Source organism: Sporobolomyces salmoneus (genome assembly GCF_050403485.1).
Source record: "Sporobolomyces salmoneus JCM6883 DNA, S_salmoneus_JCM6883_v1_ctg44, whole genome shotgun sequence".
Lineage (NCBI taxonomy): Eukaryota > Fungi > Basidiomycota > Microbotryomycetes > Sporidiobolales > Sporidiobolaceae > Sporobolomyces > Sporobolomyces salmoneus.
In genome coordinates, this window is record NW_027481119.1 from 50,114 (window position 1) to 72,271 (window position 22,158).

The 22,158-nt window shown below is 51.7% G+C and overlaps 8 protein-coding genes across 8 annotated transcripts; 3 read left to right on the top strand and 5 right to left on the bottom strand.

Moving 5' to 3' along the window:
- Window positions 1-724: 724 nt before the first annotated feature.
- JCM6883_003220 (uncharacterized protein) lies at window positions 725-6,731 on the top strand (the record flags this gene model as incomplete). Its single annotated transcript, XM_076633767.1, has 24 exons — window positions 725-928; window positions 1,031-1,243; window positions 1,318-1,800; window positions 1,862-2,164; window positions 2,232-2,637; window positions 2,701-2,759; window positions 2,824-3,126; window positions 3,184-3,244; window positions 3,299-3,318; window positions 3,378-3,701; window positions 3,810-4,067; window positions 4,145-4,306; window positions 4,372-4,651; window positions 4,720-4,865; window positions 4,932-5,196; window positions 5,272-5,402; window positions 5,472-5,537; window positions 5,605-5,655; window positions 5,720-5,839; window positions 5,898-5,958; window positions 6,020-6,117; window positions 6,178-6,321; window positions 6,388-6,586; window positions 6,649-6,731. 24 exons carry the CDS (start codon window positions 725-727, stop codon window positions 6,729-6,731), a joined length of 4,440 nt encoding a protein of 1,479 aa, XP_076486232.1.
- Window positions 6,732-7,200: 469 nt separating this feature from the next.
- On the bottom strand, window positions 7,201-8,089 carry JCM6883_003221 (uncharacterized protein; the record flags this gene model as incomplete). Its single annotated transcript, XM_076633768.1, has 4 exons — window positions 7,201-7,436; window positions 7,513-7,700; window positions 7,767-7,921; window positions 7,997-8,089. 4 exons carry the CDS (start codon window positions 8,087-8,089, stop codon window positions 7,201-7,203), a joined length of 672 nt encoding a protein of 223 aa, XP_076486233.1.
- A 248-nt stretch (window positions 8,090-8,337) lies between these two features.
- JCM6883_003222 (uncharacterized protein) lies at window positions 8,338-10,992 on the top strand (the record flags this gene model as incomplete). The annotated part of the gene is made up of 4 exons (XM_076633769.1): window positions 8,338-8,690; window positions 8,766-9,921; window positions 9,999-10,264; window positions 10,329-10,992. 4 exons carry the CDS (start codon window positions 8,338-8,340, stop codon window positions 10,990-10,992), a joined length of 2,439 nt encoding a protein of 812 aa, XP_076486234.1.
- A 179-nt stretch (window positions 10,993-11,171) lies between these two features.
- On the bottom strand, window positions 11,172-13,441 carry RIB1 (GTP cyclohydrolase II; the record flags this gene model as incomplete). Its single annotated transcript, XM_076633770.1, has 2 exons — window positions 11,172-13,122; window positions 13,221-13,441. The coding sequence occupies 2 exons, from the start codon at window positions 13,439-13,441 to the stop codon at window positions 11,172-11,174; spliced, it is 2,172 nt and encodes a 723-aa protein (XP_076486235.1).
- A 228-nt stretch (window positions 13,442-13,669) lies between these two features.
- On the bottom strand, window positions 13,670-15,036 carry JCM6883_003224 (uncharacterized protein; the record flags this gene model as incomplete). Its single annotated transcript, XM_076633771.1, has 3 exons — window positions 13,670-14,163; window positions 14,232-14,314; window positions 14,378-15,036. 3 exons carry the CDS (start codon window positions 15,034-15,036, stop codon window positions 13,670-13,672), a joined length of 1,236 nt encoding a protein of 411 aa, XP_076486236.1.
- A 414-nt stretch (window positions 15,037-15,450) lies between these two features.
- JCM6883_003225 (uncharacterized protein) lies at window positions 15,451-18,109 on the bottom strand (the record flags this gene model as incomplete). The annotated part of the gene is made up of 6 exons (XM_076633772.1): window positions 15,451-15,848; window positions 15,910-16,162; window positions 16,227-17,477; window positions 17,548-17,850; window positions 17,911-18,028; window positions 18,093-18,109. 6 exons carry the CDS (start codon window positions 18,107-18,109, stop codon window positions 15,451-15,453), a joined length of 2,340 nt encoding a protein of 779 aa, XP_076486237.1.
- Window positions 18,110-18,801: 692 nt separating this feature from the next.
- Window positions 18,802-20,325, top strand: JCM6883_003226 (glycoside hydrolase family 18 protein; the record flags this gene model as incomplete). The annotated part of the gene is made up of 5 exons (XM_076633773.1): window positions 18,802-18,927; window positions 19,012-19,337; window positions 19,400-19,557; window positions 19,624-19,880; window positions 19,942-20,325. 5 exons carry the CDS (start codon window positions 18,802-18,804, stop codon window positions 20,323-20,325), a joined length of 1,251 nt encoding a protein of 416 aa, XP_076486238.1.
- Window positions 20,326-20,550: 225 nt separating this feature from the next.
- JCM6883_003227 (DUF6534 domain-containing protein) lies at window positions 20,551-21,904 on the bottom strand (the record flags this gene model as incomplete). The annotated part of the gene is made up of 5 exons (XM_076633774.1): window positions 20,551-20,978; window positions 21,036-21,208; window positions 21,272-21,429; window positions 21,496-21,617; window positions 21,694-21,904. The coding sequence occupies 5 exons, from the start codon at window positions 21,902-21,904 to the stop codon at window positions 20,551-20,553; spliced, it is 1,092 nt and encodes a 363-aa protein (XP_076486239.1).
- Between the last annotated feature and the right edge of the window lie 254 nt (window positions 21,905-22,158).

Sequence of the window (22,158 nt, forward strand, 5' to 3'; positions counted from 1 at the left end):
CGCTTCGCAGTCGGATCATCAGTCAGAGGTAGTTCTGATGGTGGTTCGACGAGGTCGAAGCGACTGACCACCAGAGACATAGTGCTCGTTACGAAACTGATTCGAGTCGATAGTTTCGGAAGCTGTCTTCGCTATTTCCACTCGGGCTATCTAGTCGCTTACTGTACTCAGTCGACTGTAATCCGTCGCAGGGACAAATATCGGCCATAGAAACAACTTGGCGCTGACTGTAACGCTACAAACAAGTGCGAAATGGACGAAACTAGTTCCGGGAGAAGTTGAAGCGTTGAAGTGCAAGCTTACGAGAAGGGTTTTTTGATTGCGGACGGAGTGTCGGGCCTCGGGACCGATCGAAGTCTCCCCAGCCGAACGAATTTCCTGGTTGGTAATCTCGGGTCCGGATCATCCACCCGCTTGAGCCTTTTTGCTTCCATAATCAGATTCTCCTTCGGACTCGATTTCTGCTGGGCTTGGGTTTTCCGCTGTCGAGTCGACCGCCTTTTCTCTCTCCAAGTCAGCCTCTTTTTTTCTCGTCAGTTTCGATCAACACTTCCGACTCGACTCGACTCGATCCAACTCGTTTCGACTTCGACCTCGCGTACGAGCCGGCTTGTCAGCTTCACTTCGAAACCCCTTCCTCCTCCTGTCGCGACTGCATTTCCCCGGATCAACTTTCTTTTCTTCTTTCAACAAAAACACACCTACCTACCTACCTACGTAGACGATGTCGTCTGCTGCAGCTACTGCGTTCGGTGCTGCCGGTGTTCCCCCTACCCACGCATCTGTCTCTGGAGAAACGAGGGAAGCCCAACCAGTTCCTCCTGCCGGTTCTTCGGCCGCTTCGACCCTCGCTGGAGACGATAACCTACGGAATGGAGATGAAGATGGAGGAAACGTAAACGTCAAGCGAGCTGAAGCTCAATTCGAGGTGGGTTTCTTCTCCTCCTTTTGTGTGGTTGAGTAATGGGCCGGCGAAATTGAACATCGGCGCTAATGGAGAGGTTGCTTTGTAATCACCTCTTGTCAATAGGAACTTCGTCAACAATTGTCTCGTCACTCGTCAGCTCACCGCAACAAGAATGGAGAAAAGGATGCGGAGAAGGAGGGAGAAGACGATGAAGATTTCGATTTATTGTCGTACCTTCAAGGTCAACAATCGAAACAGGATGAAGCGGGAATGCATCACAAGGTAGTCGGAGTATCGTGGGAAAAGTTGAATGTACAGGGAGCTGGAGGAATGAAGGTAAGTCGTCGTCGTTCTCGCTCCTCGCCTCGCTTCGCAAGAAACTGAAAACTTTCGGTCCGTATCGCTCGTAGATTTTCATTCGTACTTTCCCCGACGCCGTCAAAGAAGCGATTCTCTGGCCCCTCATCAAATTCTGGAAAGTCACTGGAACCGGTCCGTTCAAGGCTTCGCCTCGAGATCTCCTCAAAGAGTTCGACGGTTGCCTCAAACCTGGGGAACTCTGTCTCGTTCTCGGTCGACCTGGATCTGGATGTACCACTTTCCTCAAGACGATCACGAATCAACGTGGAGGTTACCTCGCTGTCAACGGAGAAGTCAACTACGGAGGAATCTCGGCGGAAGAGATGAGGAAACGATACCGAGGAGAAGTCGCTTACAACCAAGAAGACGATGTTCACCACGCTACCCTCACCGTCGCTCAAACTCTCATGTTCGCCCTTCGTCTCAAGACTCCCGGAAACCTTCTCCCCGGTCACTCGAGGAAGACTTTCCAGAAGGAAATCCTCGACGTTTTCGTCAACATGCTCGGTATCCCTCACACCAAGAACACCAAGGTGAGTCTCCTCAGCATTCTTCGCCTACTCTACTTGAACTGACGCTGGTTCTCTCGATTAGGTTGGATCTGCTTACGTTCGAGGAGTTTCGGGAGGAGAACGAAAACGAGTCTCGATCGCCGAGATGATGGCGACTCGTGCCGTTGTCCAATCTTGGGACAACTCGACTCGTGGACTGGACGCCTCGACCGCTCTCGACTACGCGAAATCGCTTCGAATTCTCGCCGACATTACTCAAAGTGCGATCTTCACTTCGCTTTACCAAGCTGGAGAAGGTATCTACGATGTCTGCGACAAGGTTCTCGTCATCGACGAAGGTCGTCAAGTCTACTTTGGTCCCGCTAAGGAAGCTCGAGCTTACATGGTACGTCTTTCTCTTCTTTTCTTCTCGAAAGACCCTCGAGCTGACTTGTCTCCTCTCTGCTTCATAGGGTTCCCTCGGATACGCCGATCTCCCTCGTCAAACCACCGCCGATTACCTCACGGGTTGCACAGATCCCAACGAGCGACAAATGCAACCTGGTCGTTCCGAAGCCGACGTTCCTTCAACTCCTGATCAACTTGCCGACGCCTTCCGCAAATCTGAAATCCACGCCCGTATGATCGCCGAACGAGACGCCTACAATGCTCAATGCCGAGCGGACGAAGCTCATCGTCAAGAATTCCGAGACGCCGTCGCGACCGGAAAACGCAAGGGAGTTGGAAAGAAATCGGTCTACACTGCTTCGTTCCCGGCTCAACTATCGGCTCTCATCATTCGTCAATTCCAACTTCGTTCGCAAGATCGAGTCGATTTCGTCGTTTCGTACACTACTTCTATCGTCGTCGCTCTCATTTGTGAGTTCATTTCGATTCTCTACCATGCTTGTATGTCACTGACGATCTCTCCTTGCCTCACAGCCGGTGGTGTCTACTTCAAAATGCCCGAGACGGCGTCTGGAGCTTTCACTCGTGGAGGAGTGCGTTTTTCTTCTCTCTTTCTTCAAACGAAACATCCTCTAACTAACACATCGTCATGTTTAGGCTATCTTCATCGCACTCTTGTTCAACTCGTTCCAAGCGTTCAACGAATTGCCCACTCAAATGATGGGTCGAGGAATCACCTGGAGACACAAGCAATTCGCTTTCCATCGCCCTTCCGCCAACACTCTCGCTCAAACTATCGCCGACGCACCGAACAACGCCTTCCAGATCTTCATCTTCAGTGTCATCATCTACTTCATGGGTGGATTTTACTTGAGCGCCGGAGCTTTCTTCTCCTTCTACCTCATCGTCCTCTCGACCTACTTCTCGCTCGCCGGATTCTTCCGACTCCTCGGTACTCTCGTAAGTCCAACTACGCTCTATGCATTTGAGAAGGAACTGACAACGCTTTGTGATCAGTGCGCAAATTACGATCAAGCTTCCCGTCTTGCCTCCGTCATCATCACTGTCATGATCACCTGTGAGTCTATCATCCTCATGCTCTACACCTGTGCTGACCCCAAACCTCGAACAGACTCTGGATATCTCATTCCCGTGAGTTTTTCGTTTTTCGTTTTTTCTTTCGCCGTCTGACGCCTCCCCTTTCCCTACAGATATTCTCCCAAAAGCGCTGGCTCTTCTGGTTGTCATACCTCAACCCCCTGCAGTACGGCTTCGCATCCGCTATGTCGAACGAGTTCAAACGAATCGATCTTCTCTGCGACGGATCCTACATTCTTCCTTCGAACCTTGGCGGCAATTTCCCTCAATATCCTTCCAGTCTCGGACCGAATCAAGTCTGTACCCTCGCCGGTTCCATCCCAGGTCAACAATACGTTCGTGGTCGCGATTACATCTATTCGAGCTTCCAATACGAGGTCGCTCATCAATGGAGGGACTGGGGTATTACGATCGTCTTCTTCGTCGGTTTCAACATTGTGAGCTACTGTTCTTTCTCCCCTGCGGTGGACCTGCGTGACGAGCCCCTGGACTCGGAGCTGTCGTCGAATCTTCAATTTTCCTAACTTTTTCTCCCCCGATCTTAGATTCAAGCCCTTCTTGCCGAATACCTCTCTCACGGTGCCGACGCTCCTTCGATCAATGTGTTCGCCAAGGAGAACAAGGAACGCAAAGCTTTGAACGAGAAACTCGCACGCGAAAAGGAAGACTTCCGTGCTGGTCGAATCGAACAAAGCCTCGGAGACGATGTCGCTCACAAGCATCCTTTCACCTGGGAGGACCTCACCTACACTGTCCCTGTTCCTGGTGGAGAACGTCAACTCCTCAATCACGTTTACGGTTACGTAAGTGTTTACTCTCTCGCCCTCGCTCTCAGGCTAGTCAAAGCCTGACACGGTTGCTCTTCTTGGCTGCTCTCCAGGTTCGTCCTGGTCAACTCACGGCGCTTATGGGATCTTCCGGAGCCGGTAAAACGACTTTGCTCGATGTACTCGCCTCGAGGAAAACCATCGGTAAAATCGGAGGTCTCCGTCTCTTGTCTGGTCAAGAACTTCCCCCTGATTTCCAACAAGGTACCGCTTACGTATGTTCAGTCCCTCGTTCCTCTCTCAGCGGTTTCGAATGCTGATAAGTCTCCAATCGCAACAGGTCGAACAACTCGATACTCACGAATCTACCACTACTATCCGTGAAGCTCTCAGGTTCTCGGCCTACCTTCGTCAACCTGCTCACGTTCCGAAAGCCGAGAAGGACGCCTACGTCGAGCAGATCATTCAATTGCTCGAATTGGAAGACAAGGCCGACGCGATGATTGGTTTCCCTGGATTCGGTCTCGACGTCGAAGCTAGGAAGCGAGTCACTATCGGAGTCGAACTCGCTGCTAAGCCTCAGATCCTCCTCTTCCTCGATGAGCCCACTTCTGGTCTTGGTAACTGAAAGATTTTCTCCTTCGTCTACCGTTCTGCCACTAACTTGTTATCTGCCCTGGTTTCGCAGACGGTCAATCTGCCTACAACGTCGTTCGTTTCCTTCGCAAACTCGCCGCCGCCGGACAAGCTATTCTCGTCACCATCCATCAACCCAACGCCCTCTTGTTCGAAAACTTCGATCGTCTCTTGCTCCTCAAGGCTGGTGGTCGAACTGTACGTCTCCTTTTTCTTCACCACCGCTTGATTAGAACGAGCAGCTGAGAATCCATCCTTCGACAGGTCTACTTCGGAGACATCGGAAAAGACTCTAACGTCCTTCGTTCTTACCTCGCTGAGAACGGTGCTCACTGCCCTCCTAACGCGAACCCTGCCGAGTACATGCTCGAAGCGATCGGAGCTGGTTCCGGAAAGGCGGTCGGTAAACGCGATTGGGCGGATGTCTGGCTCGATTCACCTCAATTCGCCAAGGTCAAGGAGGAGATCGCGGAACTCAAACGTGCCGGTAGCGACGCCCCTCTCTCGAAGGGTAAAGGTCACGGTGACTGTGAGTTCATTCTGTTCTTGATCGTCGGACTGAGGTGCAAGAAACTGACTTTACCCTCTCGCTCTTGCTTTGCAGACGCCACTTCGTTCTTCCACCAACTTCGTGTCGTCAGTGGTCGTACCTTCAACGCATTCTACCGTTCGCCCGATTATGGTTTCACCCGTCTGTTCAACCACATCTCGATCTCTCTCGTCGTCGGTCTCACCGTGAGTCTTTCCTCTCTCAATGGAGTTTTCGCTCTCGCTCATCCGGGCTCATTCTGCGTGAACTTCTAGTTCTTGAACCTCGACAACTCGGCTGTCTCTCTTCAATACCGTGTATTCGCCATCTTCTTCATCACCGTGAGCTTCCTCTCCCGCTCTCAATCTGGTCATGGGGTCGACGCTGATCTTGGTCTCGCACGAACAGGTTATTCCCGCTATCATCATCTCTCAAGTCGAACCCATGTTCATCATGTCGGTACGTTGCGAAATCTTCCTGTCGCATTCTCGAACTATGAGCTCACATCGTATCCGGTTTACAGCGTATGACCTTCATTCGTGAATCCTCGTCGAAGATGTACTCGCCCTACGTGTTCGCCTTGTCGCAACTCGCAGCCGAGACTCCTTACAGTATTCTCTGCTCCGTCGTCTTCTTCTTGCTCGTGAGCCTCCCTTCTCTCTGTGGTAGTCTCGACCACTGCTAACGTCCTTCGATTGTAGCTCTACTACCCCATGGGCTTCAACACCGACAGTAACCGAGCTGGATACGCTTTCGCTTTCAGTAAGCTTTTGAACCCCATCGTTCACAACCTCCAATTTTGACTGACTCCCTCTTCTCGTAGTCTTGCTCGTTGAGATGTTTGCCGTTACGTTGGGACAAGCCGTCGCCGCTCTCGCTCCTACCATCTACTCCGCCGCCATGACCAACCCCTTCCTTCTCGTTCGTCTCCTTTTTATTCCCTCTTCGCTGAACTCTTGCTGATGATCTCGCTTGATACAGGTTATCTTCTCGCTCTTCTGTGGAGTCACGGTTCCTCCCAACGTCATGCCCTCGTTCTTCCGATCATGGCTCTACCGACTCGATCCCTTCACCTACATTATCGAGGGTCTCGTTACGAACGAACTCCACAACCTTCCCGTTATCGTAAGTTGACTCTTCTCTCTTCCCCTCATTAGACTGGTAGACTGACTCGCTGCTAAATGATCGTAGTGCAAGGATCGAGAATTCAGTATCTTCAGTCCTCCCTCTGGACAAACTTGCGCTCAATGGGCTGCTCCTTACATCTCTGCGATCGGTGGATACTTGAACAACCCTGATGCGTCGGCAGATTGTCAATACTGTACCTACTCGACCGGAGATGACTTCTACCGTCCTCTCGGATTGAGCTTCAGTAACCGTGGTCGTTCGAGTACGTTCAGCCTCTCCCCTCCGCTGATTCGAGCTTGTTTGCTGACTCGCTCTCTCGAACAGTCGGTTTCTTCGTCTGCTACGCCGTCTTCAACTGTTTCGTCACCGTTATCGCTTCCCGTCTCCTTCGTTACGCCAAGCGATAAACGAAAAATGGACCCTCAGAACTCAGTCAAAGACGACTATCGCATCTCGTTCTCTCTCCCTTCGTTTTCCTCGCATACAGTCTTCTCCCGCAACCAAATCTAGAGCTTTCTTTTCTTTTTTCACCATGTCTCGTTCATCTATAACTCATTTCGGATTCACTCTCGTCTACTCTCGTCGGTGCACAATTAGTTTTTCGCTTTCTTTCTACTCGATATTATTTCCTACACCCTAAAGTCTCCCTTAGTTTAGAATTTGCTGGAGCAATCGTGTGAAACTACAAGTCTTCTTCGGTTGGTTTCAAGCTCCGGATGTGAACGAGAGTTGCGATGCGTCGAACTTTGTTCTAGCCAATACAGAGTCATGAGCGAGAAGTTCGTTCGTATCGTGCGGTCACCACATGGTACTGATCCGGTTCATATTCGCAGAGAAAGCTACAAGGTTCAAACAGATACACTGGCTTCAGCAACTTCAGAATTTCGCACCAACCCTCTTCGCGACCTCAATCCCGGCAGCATAATGATGAAGCCTCGCATCTACCAAGTAGCCCAACTTCTCGTACGCCTCCAAATGTTTGTACAAGTCTTTGAGCGGCGTGACTCGGACCTCGATATGTTCTCCTTCGTCAAGTTGAGGTTTGGGTTCCTCTTCGCCTTCTTTGAGTTGGACTTCAAGAGTCGCGAGAACCATGTTTGCTTTTGACATACCTGCGAGCAACACTACACTCAGCACTGTCTCCTTGAGTGAGGGGAGAGCCGGATCTGAGCGAAAATGAAAACTGACCTGGATCGGAAACGATAGTTCCCCCCAGCTCGACGACCTTTACTCGCCCTTCGAAGTCCTTTCCTCCATATCCAGTCTCCTCGTGTAGTTCTCGAATCGCGGTCGTTTCAGGTGATTCGTTCTCATCGATCAAACCAGCGGGAAGTTCGACACAAATCGACTTGATCGGAGGACGATATTGCAAAATACTACGATACCGACACGGATACATCAGCTCTTGCTCACTTGACCAGATGTGCCTGCGGTGAACGTACATAGGAATCGCAGTAGGTCTCGTCGGATGTTGAAGCAGAGCTGCGATAGCGACGGCGTCGATTCCTCCTTTCGAAGTAGTCTTTCGTGCTGCCATCTCCCACACTCGATCTTTCCCGTCTTCGTCCGTCCAGTCAATCTTTTGTAACTCGATCCACTGTTAGGGAGAGCGAGTACGAGTGAGGTCAGCTCGATCGTGGAGAAAGGCTGTCGAAGAGTAAGGACGGCGTACTTTGCCTTCCTTCATAGGTTCTACATTACGGATCTTTGCATCTCCACCACCGAACGGCTTGACAGAGAAAGAATCAGAGGACGTTGACGACATTGTTGCTCGGTGGGGAATTCGGGATCGTAAGAGGTGGGACTGCGCGGAAGCTTGAGTGCGGACGTGTAGGAGTGAGGTGCGGATGAATAGTCGGCTCGAGAGCATACGCTAGAGGCAGCGATTGCGAGCTGTGAAAGAGGAGTTGCCGGCCGATTTCCAATCTCCGAAACTGATTTGATCTTTCTATCGTCAAACACCTCGCGGTGCTCTTCTCCTTTCATCCTACCACTCACTCGCCAGACGCCACTATGCAGCAACCCACACCGACGACGACCCGAGCTATTGGATTACACTCACTACCTCCCGAAATCTTGATCCGAATCATTCGTTTCTTCCTCGACCCTCAATCGATCCTCAGACTACCGACTACCTGTACCATCTTGAATGAAGTATGTCGCTCGGAGCTAGTATGGAAGGAGGTCGTATTGCGTCTAGTCGAGAAACACGGTGTCCGAAGTTTAGTTTCGGCAAACCCGTTCCCGTCGTCGAATCTCTCGACTACCATTTCACCAGACTCACCGAGTAGCTGGTGGCAACAAGCAAAGTTCTTGTTACCGAACGCTCGCCATCTAGGGTATTTCGCTTCCTCAATTCCCTTCAGGTTCGTCTGGCGTCGTCTTTCTCTCCTCCCGTCGCTCCGAGCTCGAGCTAACCTCCATCTCACGACTCTCTCCAGTTCCCGAATCATCCGCGTCTCGATCCTCACTCTCACACATCCCTCCTCCCCTCACTCCGCACCTCGTTACTCGATTCAAGCCTCGCAGTTGATACCGTCGAATTCCTACTCGATCACCTCTCCCCCTCCCCCTCACCTACTCCCGCACGGTGCGACGCTCGAAATAACCCTAGACGCATACCAGATCTCGAGGATCGAGAACCCGACGCACCCAGACGCGGGGATCTCGATTGATTGTTTGGATCCGACGTACGATTTCGAACGGGCGAGGATGTTTGAGATCACGGAGAAGGATGGGGCGGTGCTAGCGCCGTCGAGACTGGGACGAACAGGTGGAAGAGTCGCAGGAGGAAGAGGCGGCGAACAAACTCGAGCAGAAGAACAGGATTCCACGCAGACCCCGGCGCATCGACTTCGACTCTCCCTCGAACCGATCACTCAAGTCGTCCATTCAGACCGACACCCTTCGTCCCGAGGCGATGACTCTCATACAGGGACTCAAATTGGAGGAGAAGGAGGAGTTGGAGGCGCTCAGGAACTTTCTCGAGAAGCTTTATTAGCGCTCTTCAGCGGTCGATTACCGAGACGACCTTGGCCTACGCTTCAACTTGTTGGGTTGCAACAAGGAGATGGAGATGGGGAAGATGAGACGGAAGAATCGATATCAGGGGATCCGAGCTGGACAACGCCGGGGAGGAACAGATCGAAAAGGCTAAGAACGACCGGGAGAGGAGCGTTCAGGGGAATCGAGGAATGGGTATCGGAGAGAGGCGTCGAGGAACCGCTCGCACGAATCATCGGGAGTAAGGCGGGTCAGAACCATCACGTCGACGAGAAATTTGCGACATCGAGCAGCTCCTCGTACTCGAACGGACTCCAGCAAGATCGCGCGGAAGAGGAAGAGGAAGCCGTCATTACGGGCTTCAAGCTACGAGCTAAACGGACCACCTCTCGCGCCAACCCTTCTGACCCCTCCTCCTCCACCGGTACTCCATCGCTCCCAACCCCTCCTCTCGTCGTTCCCGAGGAAACGATGAGGAGAAGAGGAGTCGGCCGAAACGGAGGAATGGCGGTCCTCTGGAACGGAATGGAGGAAGATCCGGAAGCGACGATGAGACCGGTGACAATTCTGCGAGCTGGGGATCAAGAACAAGGCGTGAGTCAACGGGTCTCTTATCTCTGTCGTCACCCGTGTGAAGTAGCGATACTGATAGACTGGTTTCGTTGAATCAGGGCGTTGTGCTTCGGCTCGAAGAAGAAACGACTGCCAATCGAATTCTACGACGTACGGAATCTCCTCGTCGACACAACTTCGACACGAATGAGCAAGCACCCAACCGAGCGGAAGAAGCGTCGGTCGCTGATGCGGTCGATACGGCTGGAGAAGTGTTTTTCCCGATTAAAGCTCCTGCGAAACGATTTGTCGATCAGGACGAAGGGGACTTGACTTGTGTCGAGGAAGGAGGTGATATCACTGCATTGTCTCTCGAAGGAACCTGGTAAATCTAGCGTGTCTCTCACTCGATTCGAAGCTCAGAATTGACAATCTCTTTCATCGGGTAGGGTTGGAACTTACGGTTCTCACGGTCTCGAATTCGTCCATCTCTCCTGTTCCTACACTTCCTTTCCTTCTACCGATACTCGTCCCCCTACTCCCTTATCAACCGATTCCTCCCCTTCTCCGCCTCCTCCCACCTCTACAACCCGAATTCTCACCGCGACGAAACTAACCGGTGATACGAACGTTCCCTCTGGCGAAACCACCTGGATCGCGTTCCTTGACTCCACCTCCTCCTCCTCGACAGCAGCTTCCCCTCCTCTCAATCTATCTAATCCAATCCCGACGATCTCGAAAGAGAAATGGATCGAAATGAATCGATTCGATCCTAATCCTTCCTCGTCCTCGATGATAACGGGAAGAGAGACAAGGAGGAGGAGGTACGGGAGTGAGGATTGGGAGGAAGGTACGACGAAGGGAGTGGGTCAGATCGCGTTGAGTGGGTTTTTACAACCGGGGTGGACGAGGGCGAAAGTGAGATTCGTTAGGGAGAAAACAAGGGTTCGGGTGAATCGACGAACGGGAGAGAGGAGAATCGTCGCACATGACGAGGGGACAGAAGAGGAGGAAGGGGAGTGGGAGGAGAAGGTATTCGAGAGCGTTGAGGAGATTCAGTTGAGATGGACAGAGTTGAATAAGATTGCGGTCTTCAAACGAGTCAGAATCTAGTCTCTTGTTGTTGTAATGCTCTCCATTCTTGTATAGCGAGTGAGATATCGTTTGACTTCGATGCAAGAGAGAGAAAGTACAACAGTTTCTTTCGATCTAAGGGGTAAAGTATTCGAAAAGAATCGAAAATGCAAAACAGAAACAAGACCAGAAGATAATTACGCTACACCCTCGATAGACTACCGTTCTCCCTCGTTATTGCTCAGACTCGTCGTACTTTCGCTGAGAGGATGAGCCGATTTCTTTCTGCTCGTAGTCGAGGTCGAGGTCGAAGTCGAGGAAGAAGCATCCGGAGGAGCAACTAACATGTGACCCATTCGTTCGATCTTTGTCCTCAAGTACTTGTCGAGTTCAGGTGAGGCCGTAGTCGATCGACCGATCATTCCGACTCCCGAGTGTCGGAGATTGTACATTGCTGAAGATTCTGATCGACCGTCTTCGTCTTCTGAGCCCGAGTCGTCCGACGAGGAATAAGAGGAATAATCGTCGTCGGAAGCTCGAGAAGGGGAAGGAGATCTCGAAGGGTCGACGGAGAGAGGAACCGAGGAAGCGGCGGAAGGGATTTCTTCAGAATCGACCGTCGAAGGGATCGAAGCGACGCTACTTTCGAGTCCCGACTCCTTCCTTCTGTGCCGTCGTTTCTTGCCGTCTTTAGGTTTCGAAGTTCCTCCTCCTAAATGATGTCTGTGCGAATTCCTATGTTTCCTCCTCCTCGCTTCTTCCCGTTCGGCCAAGATCCAACTCCTCGGTGCCATTGCCACCCTCTCGGCTACCCTAACTCCCTCTTTCTCGATCTGAGTAATCTTGTCCGGATTATTCGTCAATAACCTAACTCCTCCTTTTCCTTCTTTCTCCTCTCCCGCGATTCCTAAATCTCGTAAGATCGCTCCCGCGATCCCATAAGTTCTCAAATCCGCTCCATGACCCAACATCAGATTCGCCGTAACGGTATCATGCCCCAAATCTTGTAAATTGTACGCTCTCATTTTCTCCAATAATCCGATTCCTCTTCCCTCTTGACGCAAGTAGACGACAACTCCACGACCGGCAGAAGTGATCAATCTGAACGCTTCGTCGAGTTGTTCACCACAATCGCAACGTTGAGAACCGATAGTTTCTCCCGTGAAACATTCCGAATGAATTCGAACGAGTGGTGAATCGATCGTCGTTGTCGTTTCCTCCTCCTCCTGAGTCGGTGGTAGAGTCGATCCAGAAGATAGCGAAGGGGAAGGTGGGGTCGAGATGTAGTCTTCGAGTGGTCCGAGTGCAGTCGAGGCGATTTGAGAACTCGCCGACAATCTCCCGACATAAGCACCTCTAATGATCCTCTCCTCGTCCGTTTCCTCCCCGTGCCATTTCGAATCCAAACTCCTACTCCTAATGAACGGTAACGGTCTATTCGAACTCTCCGAACGAGTCAACACGATCGGACTATCAGAAACGACCGCATTCGTCGTTACTGAGGTAGAAGCCATTTGGGCGTGATCGGCGACGAACGCGAGATGTTCTTTATCGTCGTGGTTGTTCGTGTAGAGGTGAAGGAATACGTGGCCGTGGGGAGTTGGGATTCGGGTTCGAACTCGGCATTGAACTTGCAAGGGAGGTAAAGGCGCTTTTGGTGGAAGAGAAGGAACGGAAGAAGTTGCTGGAGAAGATTGTTCAGGTTCAACGGCGGAAGGGGCGGTAGCGCTGAAAGGAAGAGGTGGAGGAATGGGGAAATCGATCGATTTTTCCAACAGAGGCGGAGTCGAAGGTTGTCGTAACAATTTCGCTAATGCTTGTTCCCTCAACGATTTAACCTGACTCTTCTGCGGTTCTTCCTTCTCCTCCTCAGTCTCTTCCTTCTTCGGTACTTTCTCGGCGGTGAGGGTTCCCTTCTTCTTTGCGATTTCCTCTTGTCTGAGTTGATCTGCAACTTGTTTCCGTTTCCTCTCTTCCTCCTCTACGAGTAACCTGATATGTCTAGGCGCTTGTCTCGATTCCATTTTCGGTCGAGACCCTCCTCCTCCTCCTCCAGTCGTCGTCCCGGTAGTCGAAGTCGCTGATGATATCGGTAATCTCTCTCCATCGCATGACGAATAAGCGAGGTTCCTCGGAAAGAACGAATGAAGGAAATGATTTCGAGTATTACTGCATTCACATCAATCATCATCCGTCAGTCAAGAGAAGAGAGATGGGAGTATGTTGCTGACGAAATCACGCCAGAGAAAGAACTCGAATAAACTCACTCGGGACCTGCACTAGCAGCAGCGGCAACCATGAGAGGTTCAACTGGTGGTCTACGATCATACGATTGCTTCTTTCTCTTAGGGGCGCCGTTACTTTGGTGAAGGTGGAGAGATGCCGGGTTTGAAGAGTTGCCGAGTTCTTTCCCAGTAGGGGCGTCTCGAGTCAATAACGAAAGGACATCGAGATCTCCTTGACTGATCCCTCCGTGTAGGGCGGTCATGCTTTGCGGAAGAGGGTGAGAAGTGGAGAATGCGGGAAAATGAGAACCGCGGCGCTCAGAGTTCTCTCCCTCCGAAACGAGTTCCGAGAATTGCCAAAAATGATCTATTTGCTAAGTCCGTTGAATCACACAGTAAGAGGGGTATCTAAATCGTTCTACCAGCAAGACAAGGGTAACGAAAAGTTCTATCGCACAAATAAAAAAAACATTCCAATCCTCGTAACGAAATCACATTCCTCTCTTCCCTGCTAGCCCCATGATCTCTGCCGAGTCCCGCTTAGCCTTTCCGAACGTTTCCTCGAAGAAGCTCGCTTTGAGAGCGACGAAAGAAGCGTGATTTAGGAATCGTTTTCGGTGGGATGCTTTGCTCGTGGCTGCTGCTTGCGAAGTCGTAAGTGCAGACGTGAAGGAGGTAGAGGATCGTCCTTCAGCGCTAGTCGTCGAGCGTTGAACGGCGGCGGAAGAGGACGAGGTCGTTGTGATTTGGCGGGAAGACGTCGAAACAACGACGGCGCGAGTACTCGCCACCGAGACGGGCGTCGTAGTTGCCTGTGCGTTCGACAGCTCCGTTTCGACAGTATCCTCCATTAGACTAGCGGTCGAAGATCGAGCGGCAGCCGAAGAAACGGATTTCGCGATTGAGCTCGATGGGCTTGGGAACGAGACGGTCGAAATCGCGCTCGGCGTGGACGTGACCGAGTGAACCTCTTTCGAGTTGAATACTGTTCAATGTTACCCCAAATTAGCTCGGTGGTACATACAGCCGGGCTGAGTCAGGACAAAAACGAACCTCCGAGGTTCGGGATCGTTGGAACTCCGTCGTCTGTGTTATTCTTATGATTCCTTACTCCTACCACCACACCAACGACAATCCTGCACTCTCATTCTCGTAAGCACTGCTTCGAACTCGGGCTAGCAAGAGGAAGAAAGACTCACGCGACGATTAACAAAATCGAGCAAGTCCAACCGACAATCCACCATTTCTTCTCCTTCCCCATCCTCCTCTGCAACCATTCACTCTTCCCACTCCTCTTCTCACTATAACTCGTATTGACCAATACACTATAGCGACTCCAATCCGTTCCTCGAGTTTCCGCATTGGCGATTCCTCCTTTCTCCGCGGGAAGTAACCCAACTCGACTCCCACTGCCACTCCTGATTGAGCCAGCGTCCCCAAATTCCTGCGCCTGACGGAGAGAGACCGGGGATTGAAGTGGCGAGTCTGAAGGGGATTGAGCGAACGCAGCTCTCGGAGGAGGAGGGAGTGCGATTGGTGAAGGAATGGGTCCTTTCATCCTCATCGGAGGAGCGACTTGTTGCTGCTGAAGTTGATGAGATCGAGCGTAGTACTGCTCTTTCTCTTGTTGAGCGAGAGTAGGACCGGGTCGACCAAGCGAAGGAGGGATCTGCGAAGCCGGAGGAGGAGATCGAGGAAACGACGGTGGATGGTGCGCGAGAGGCGAAGGGTTGATACGGACTTGGTGTTCCGCCATAGAGACGTGGATCAGAGGCGGAGGGGAGGTCATTGCAGCGTACGGGCCATAACGAGGTGAGTTGTGAGGAGATTGAGCCGGGGCTTGATGGTATGGGTTCATGGCTAGCGCGCTGGGGTCGAATCGAGCAGAGTGGTGATGCTTCGAGGGTGAGGGGACAGTGAGAGGAACGGTCTAGACAGCGGGTGATGAGCGAAGAAAGGGAGAAACGATCGATTGAAAGGAGTGTAAGGTGTTGAACGAGTGTGACGGTGGGCTTGACTACCTGAGTCGGTCTGTAAGAGGTTGTGCTTGATGTGGAAGAGGCAGAAGATGGGAGGCAGCGAGATTGAAAAGGGTCGAAGAGGTCTGAGCGCGAACGCGCGAATTCATCTACAGAGGTGCGTGCACCGTTCTCGTCTCGTCGCGACTCGTCGTCCGGCTCTTCCTCTCGTCTTTTCAGTGCAAGGGAGAAATAGACACTCACGAGAAGGGCGAAGGGAAGATAAATACTTGCAGATAGATGAGTTTGATGCCTTAATACGCCTCCCTAAAGATATTCCTCGCCGTCAATTCTTCCTCACAAACATATACCACCTTCTTCGCCTCCTTCCCTTTACTGCCCCTCTCGATAGTTTCTCCACCCGCGGCCGCACACAATTTCTCAAATTCCCCAGGTTCCATTTCTCCCCTTTCGATGGCTCCTTCCCTCTCTTTCCTCGTCAACTCACTAGGCGTCGAAAGCCCTTGCGCGAACAGGATCGCTTGAGCTACGGAATCGGCGAATGTCGACCAGGAGTCATGCGTAGGGGAAGCGTAGGGAGACGAGTCGAGGATTAGACAGTCGTAGGAATCGAGGTAGGGATCGGTGTGGAAGCGAGCTTCGGGAGAGGATGAACGAAGGAGAGACGAGAGGACGGTATCGATGGGAAAATCTAGTCACTCAAGCGAGAGGGTCAGCATTTGAGCAACTCTGCGAGGTCGAGAGTGACTCACAGGAAGTAGTCGACCATCGAGCCGCTTTCCGTTCGATTGGAGATAGACCAGATCGAACTTTGTTCAGCCAGATGTCGGAGAATTTGCAACAACTGCAACCTCGGCTCGATAGACACGAGCTCTTCTCGCCGTCTTCGTTCGAAGGAGTATGCATGACTTCTTCAGTGTCGGTGCGGCGAGCTAGTACCGAGAACCGATTCGGTAAAGCGGCGAGAGCGTCGAGGAGGAATCGGGAACGAGGATCGTTGACCGGCTACTCGCAATAATCTCGTCAGTTTCTGACACCTCAAGACACTTCTAGAGAGAGTGAGACTCACAAGTTTGATATACATCCAGTTCCTCTCCCATTCTTCCACGAAAATCACTTTCTTCTTCCTCCCCTTCGCCACTTTCTCCTTACTCTCAATCCTCTTCACCTTCCTCCCACTCTGCGCCGAGTTACTGCTGCATAGCACGACTCCACTCAGTCTCAGCACCTGGTCCGCCGTTCCCGAGAGCGCCTCGGAAGGGGAAGAAGGCGACAACCAAGCTGGATAGTGACCGAGTACGGCGAGTCGTCGATTCGTCGTCCAGGTCGAAACAGATCGAGTGGCGATCAAGGCGCAACCGGAACAGGCGATGAAAGAGTAGAACAAGTCCCAGGCTTCTCGGGTCCATGAGTCGTCGACGAAAGGCTCTTTCCAGACTTTTCCTCCGAGAATCTCGACGAATGAGACCTCTTCCTCCTCCTCCTCTTCTTCCGCGTTCGCGTTCGCGTTCGAGTCGTCGAGAGTCGGTCGGAACAAGTTCGAGATAGTTTCCGCGAGTACCCCAACCCCGATCAACCCATTTTCTTCTTCCGCTTCTCCCTCTTTCGATTCCCCGTCTCCTCCCGACGAACGAGCGAATTTCAACCCTTTCCAGAGTTTCTCGATCTCGTCGCCTCCTCCTCCTCCTGCTGACGATTTGTTCGAGCCGTCAAGTCGAGATTCAAGTAAGTCGAGGAAAGGTTCAACGCTATCGAGCTTCTCGACGCCACAACCACTTTCCGCCTCCTCCTTCATCGGGTCCTCTTGCAAGAGTGCGAGGTTCGCGAGGGAAGGGACCCTCAGGATGACATGTCGAAACAATCCCGAAATGACTGCTCTCCACGTTTCCGGTTGAATCGACGCCGGAAGATCTCTAGGGAATTCGAGGTATTGACGAAGACGGGAGAGCAACTCAGGAGCGGAAGTAGGGATGACAGAGGGAGAAGGAGCGAGAGCAGCGAAGAAGGCGTCTTCTGAGTCGTTATTGAGGGTCGCGGAAGAAGGGGAAGGAGGAGTTTTGGCGGCTTTACGACGGGCGGCTTTGCGTTGATTCTTGTTCAATGAAGCCGACGACGAAGGCGGTGAAGCAGAAGTAGAGGGAAGCTGTTGTTTGGCGAGGGGAGGCGTCGGGGGAGGAGTGAGAAGACCGTGAGAGGAGGGTTTTCCGTCGAGCCCGAGGTCGGCGGGAAATGATGAGGAGGCTGCCACATCGTCACAGACGAATTTGGGTCCTCGAGGAGCGGCAAGAATCCAAGATGCTGATGATTTCGCGAGGTTCACCTGGCGAGTGAATCGATGGGGATTGTTAGTCTCGAGCGTGCTTTGGCAGACAAGAAGAGAAGATACTGACAGAGTAAGCTTGATGATCGAGAGCTCGGAGGAACCGTTCAAGTTTGATGCTTTCTTCCTTGAGCGTCTCGACGAACAGGCAATGACCCCAATCTCCTCCCGCGTAAAACTGCTGGTGATGTTCAGCCCTAGCGACGATGACTCTCCTGACGAGGCTCCATTTCTGTCGACATGTTTCGCTCCAACGTCGGAGTTGAGGTAAATCGTCTTCGGAGTGAATCGATTCGAGATTGTTGGGGAGGACTGAATCGTCGAACGCCTCGACTGCGAGAGAGTACCGTTTGTACGTCTTGAGGAGTTTGGCCTGTAGGATGACGAACGAGGTCAGCTTCAGATTTTTGCGAAAGACGAGAGAACCACGAACTTGTAGCTCTTCGTGAACGGAACACCATTTCGACCGAGGGCTGGGGACTCGACTACACAGAGCTCTTGTAATATTATCGAACGCAAGGCAATGATCGCAAGACGGAGGACAGGGAGGTCTACAACGGAAGGAGAGAGTGAGCTGAGCTTAAGCCATTCGAGCTGGGAGAGGGACAGACTCACGGATGTTCGAGATGCATGGCTCTTCGTCAAGATGAGGTAGAAAGGAAGAGTTTCGGATCAAGAAAGCGGAGACTACAGAGTGCGAGATCGAGGACTAGAGGTTCAGACCAGTCACGCCAGAAGTCACCCAAACGGTCCACAACTTTTTCTGATCATGACGCTCTACAGGCTAGTCTCTCTTTCGTCCTTGTACAGTACTGTATCGACCTGACGTACTTGAAACGTCGCTCGTTAAACGGCCATTTCAGGGAGTTGATCGAATATAATGCCGTGAGGAGGAAAGAAGGGTCATCGGATACAGAGCTGAGTGAGGGTGCAATGATTAGTTGTTGGACATCATCTGGAGCTGTCGGTAGTCGAGTCGCGCCGAGCCGTACGAGTTGGAGGAGATCAAGAATTCGTGAAAAGCTCTGAATTCTTCGAATACGCGTTTGTTTACTTCCCTCTCCATCACTCTCGTCTCCCATACGAGGACCGGGGACAGCGACAAAACCTTCAAAGTCGACTTGGATCGAAGACCCAACCCCACGAGACCCTCTAGCAAAGCCCCTCCTTCTCCGCTCATTTTCATTCAACCTCGTCGCTCGTTGTCATCTCTCTCCGCTGCATCCGACCCTTTACGCTCGTTCACGACCACGCTCTACGCCTTACGCTCACCGTCATACTTCGACCCTTCTCCCGGTCATCAAAACAAACTTGGCTGTTAGCGATGTTTTCGAAGATTGTTTTACCCATCTTTCTCGCCTTGGCGCCCACTATCCTCGCCTATGGAACTGGCTTCACGGGTCAAAAGGTCGTTTCAGGATTCTACCCGTCGTATTCTCTCGCACCAGCAGTCAGTTCCCCACTACCCATCTTCCCGCTTCGAAAACTTGCGAAATCTCTATCGTCCGCTGACTCTCTCGTTCACGTCTCCCAGGACATTGATTTCGCACCCTACACCCACCTCAACTATTTCGTCTTCACGACGACTCCTTCCGCCTCCGCAATCTCCCAAGCAGGAATTGACGATTCGCGTATTATCGATTTCGTTTCCCGTACGAAAGCTGCCGGTGTCAGCGCTGGATACACCGTCGGCGGTTGGACCGGCAGTCAATACTTCAGTTCAAATGTCGCGACGGCTCAGAATCGTACAATCTTCGCAAAAACGCTATTGGCGGTCATGAATAGGTATGGGTTCGATGGAGGGATCTCGATAGATTGGGAATATCCTGGGGCGTCGACGGACCAAGGTAATATCGTCAGGTGAGTCGTCTCAGCGAGCGTCGAAAAGCAGTGGGTGACTGACCCTTGACGTTTGAGCTCAGTCCAAACGACGCCTCGAATTACCTACTCTTCCTCCAGACGCTTCGCAACCTCGCTGGACCGGACGTTCGTCTTCAGATCGATGTACCGATGACGGGTATCATCGGTTCGAACGGAGCTCCTTTAACCGATATGTCAGCTTGGGCGCCCATTCTCGACTGTGAGCCAACTTCATTCTCCTTTTTCTGCTTCATGCGCTAATCAGTGTGCTTCACTCGCTCAAAAGATGTCAGTATCATGACCTACGATGTTACGGGACCTTGGTCGGGCTACACGGGTCCGAACTCTCCTCTTTACTCAACTTGTCAACCTCCAGGCAACAAACTCTCGATTGCGGACGCCGTAACGACTTACTTCAAAGCCGGATTCCAGCAAAACCATCTTACGATCGGGGCACCTTTCTACTCGTACTCTTATTACGTCAAGTCTCCTCTCGTCCCGCAAACTTGTTCCGACGGTTCGACTTCGATCACTGGTCAATTCGTGAGTTCTTTCTCTCTCTACTGCTCCTTCAATTTGTCGACTAACGTCTTCTGTGTCTCAGCCTACCTCGGGTTCAACTTGCGGTAACTACCTCGGCAACGGACCCCAATACACCTACGCCGACCTCGTCCGAAACGATTACTTCAAGTCGCAAACCGGATTCCGACGACTCCGCGACAAAACCTCTCAAACTGTCGTCCTCTACAACCCTCAAACTTCCGTCTTCATCCCTACGGAAGACCCTGTTACGATCTGGGCGAAAGCGAGGTACGCTTTCCAGAGACGACTCGCAGGGGTTACTGTGTTCGATATTTCGGGAGATTATCAGGGTCAATTGGGGATGCAGATTAGGAATGGATTGAATATCAATAAGGGAGCGGCGCCACCGATCGCTTCGAGGTTGAAGAGACATTTACAGGAGAAGAGAAAACTTCATTCTTTGTAGATCTCCGATCTGGGTTTCGTTTTCGCATTTGTCTCTTCTTACGTTCTTTATCTCCTTCAGCTGTTCATGAGTGATACCCCATCATCTGTCGGAAATGCATCAAAGTGTCTCTCACACCAATGTCTCGACGTGAGAACTTTAAGGAACAGTCTTCCAGTCTCATGCATATCCGCGGTTGTACAACAATAAGGTCCAGATGCTATCCGACACAACAAGCACTAATCACTAAACGTCTCCTCTCGGTGGATACTCCTCCTTCCTCTCGAAACTACCAACGAAACCCGAATCCGATTTCTCTTCGTCCTCCTCTAATCCTCCCTCTCTATCTACATTCCTCACTACCTCCTTAGTGACATTAATCTCCAATGGTATGACCTGATGTCTCTGATCCAGAGCTCGGTGTCGATTCGTGATGTGCAAAAGTCCGTTCGAAACCGTGCTTATCGACCTCCTCATCGGCAACGGCGGATGTTGGTGACTCTTGTTGTCGAGGGTAGGAATTGAAGGTTGTAGGCGTTTCTCGACTACTTGACGAGTCGAGGAAAGGGTAGTGAAGAGGGAAATACCGTAGAGGGCTCCGGTAGGGATCCAGAAGGCGATAGGGAGGTCGGCTTTCGATTCGTCCCAGCCGGAATAGATCGAGGACATGACAGCTGATCGCAGAGAGTTAGCCTAGAGGGTCTTTCGCAAGCGAGAGGAAGATCTCTCACCTCCTACTACGGAAAGAATCGCGGTGAACGCGGCGGTTCGAAGTCCGATGAGAATCAACTTGCGTAGAGTCGAATCGGTTGCGGCGTTGAAGTGTGCGATTCGTTGATGTAGGTTGTAAGCGAGAGCGAGGGAGATCGAACAGTCTGCTGCAGCGCACGCCCAAAGCCAGATACTGAGAGAAAAGACAAAGTTCAGCCGGGGTCCAGGACGAGTATGCCAGGGAACGTAGACGTACGAGACGGCAGTGTTATAAGGTATAGCCTCCTCTGTATACGGATCGTAGAATCCGATGACTCCTTCGACGAACGAAGCGATTGAACCGAAGAAGACGAGAACGATGAGAGCGGATTGCCAAACGTAGAAAGCGATCTTGGCCTTCTTGTTCAAGAAGAACTGCGAGTGAGTGCGAATGTCAATGTGTTGTCTCATTATAAAATAAGGGGGGCAGGAGAGGCTCACAGCTCCAGCTCGAAAGGTTAAGAAAGCTTCAGCCGTAGCAGCGATCAAGCCGTTAAGTAAGGGCAGGAACTGCCATGCTAACGAGCCGTTGAACAGTGTTATGACTGTTCGATCGCTACTGGCTGCAGAATGGAGTGGAAGCGAAAGAGTCAGTTTCGTGCTTTCTTCGCTAAACGAGCTCACTTAGTGTAGGCTAACCTGCTAAATTGTATCCATCCTCAAAGCATATCGCCGTATAGATCACGTTCAACCCAACCACTACCGCCGCCGTCCACTTACTTAACCTCGAATGCGATTTCGAGTCCTCGAAGTACGAAATGGTTTGTCGAATTAAAACTCCGAACAACATGAACTGAACTTGATAGCCGGCTATACAAGGTCTGTTCCCGACGTCTTGATAGTCAGCCATCGTTTAGGGTCCTATAGCGAGAAGGAAGAAGGAAGAAGGGAGGGAACGAACCCAATGAGCGCATGTTGCAGTTTGGTTGGAGCCGCGAGAAAGGTGACATCTTGAGTGTACTCAATTCCACTCATCTCCTATTACTTCCTCTTCCTGCTCTGGTAATTCGTTGCCGCCAAAGTCTGGCGGGTTCAGAGCTGAGCAAAAGTAGTCGGGGAGGAGAAAGAAGGAAAGAAAGGAGCAGTTCCGCTGGGGAGAAGGGT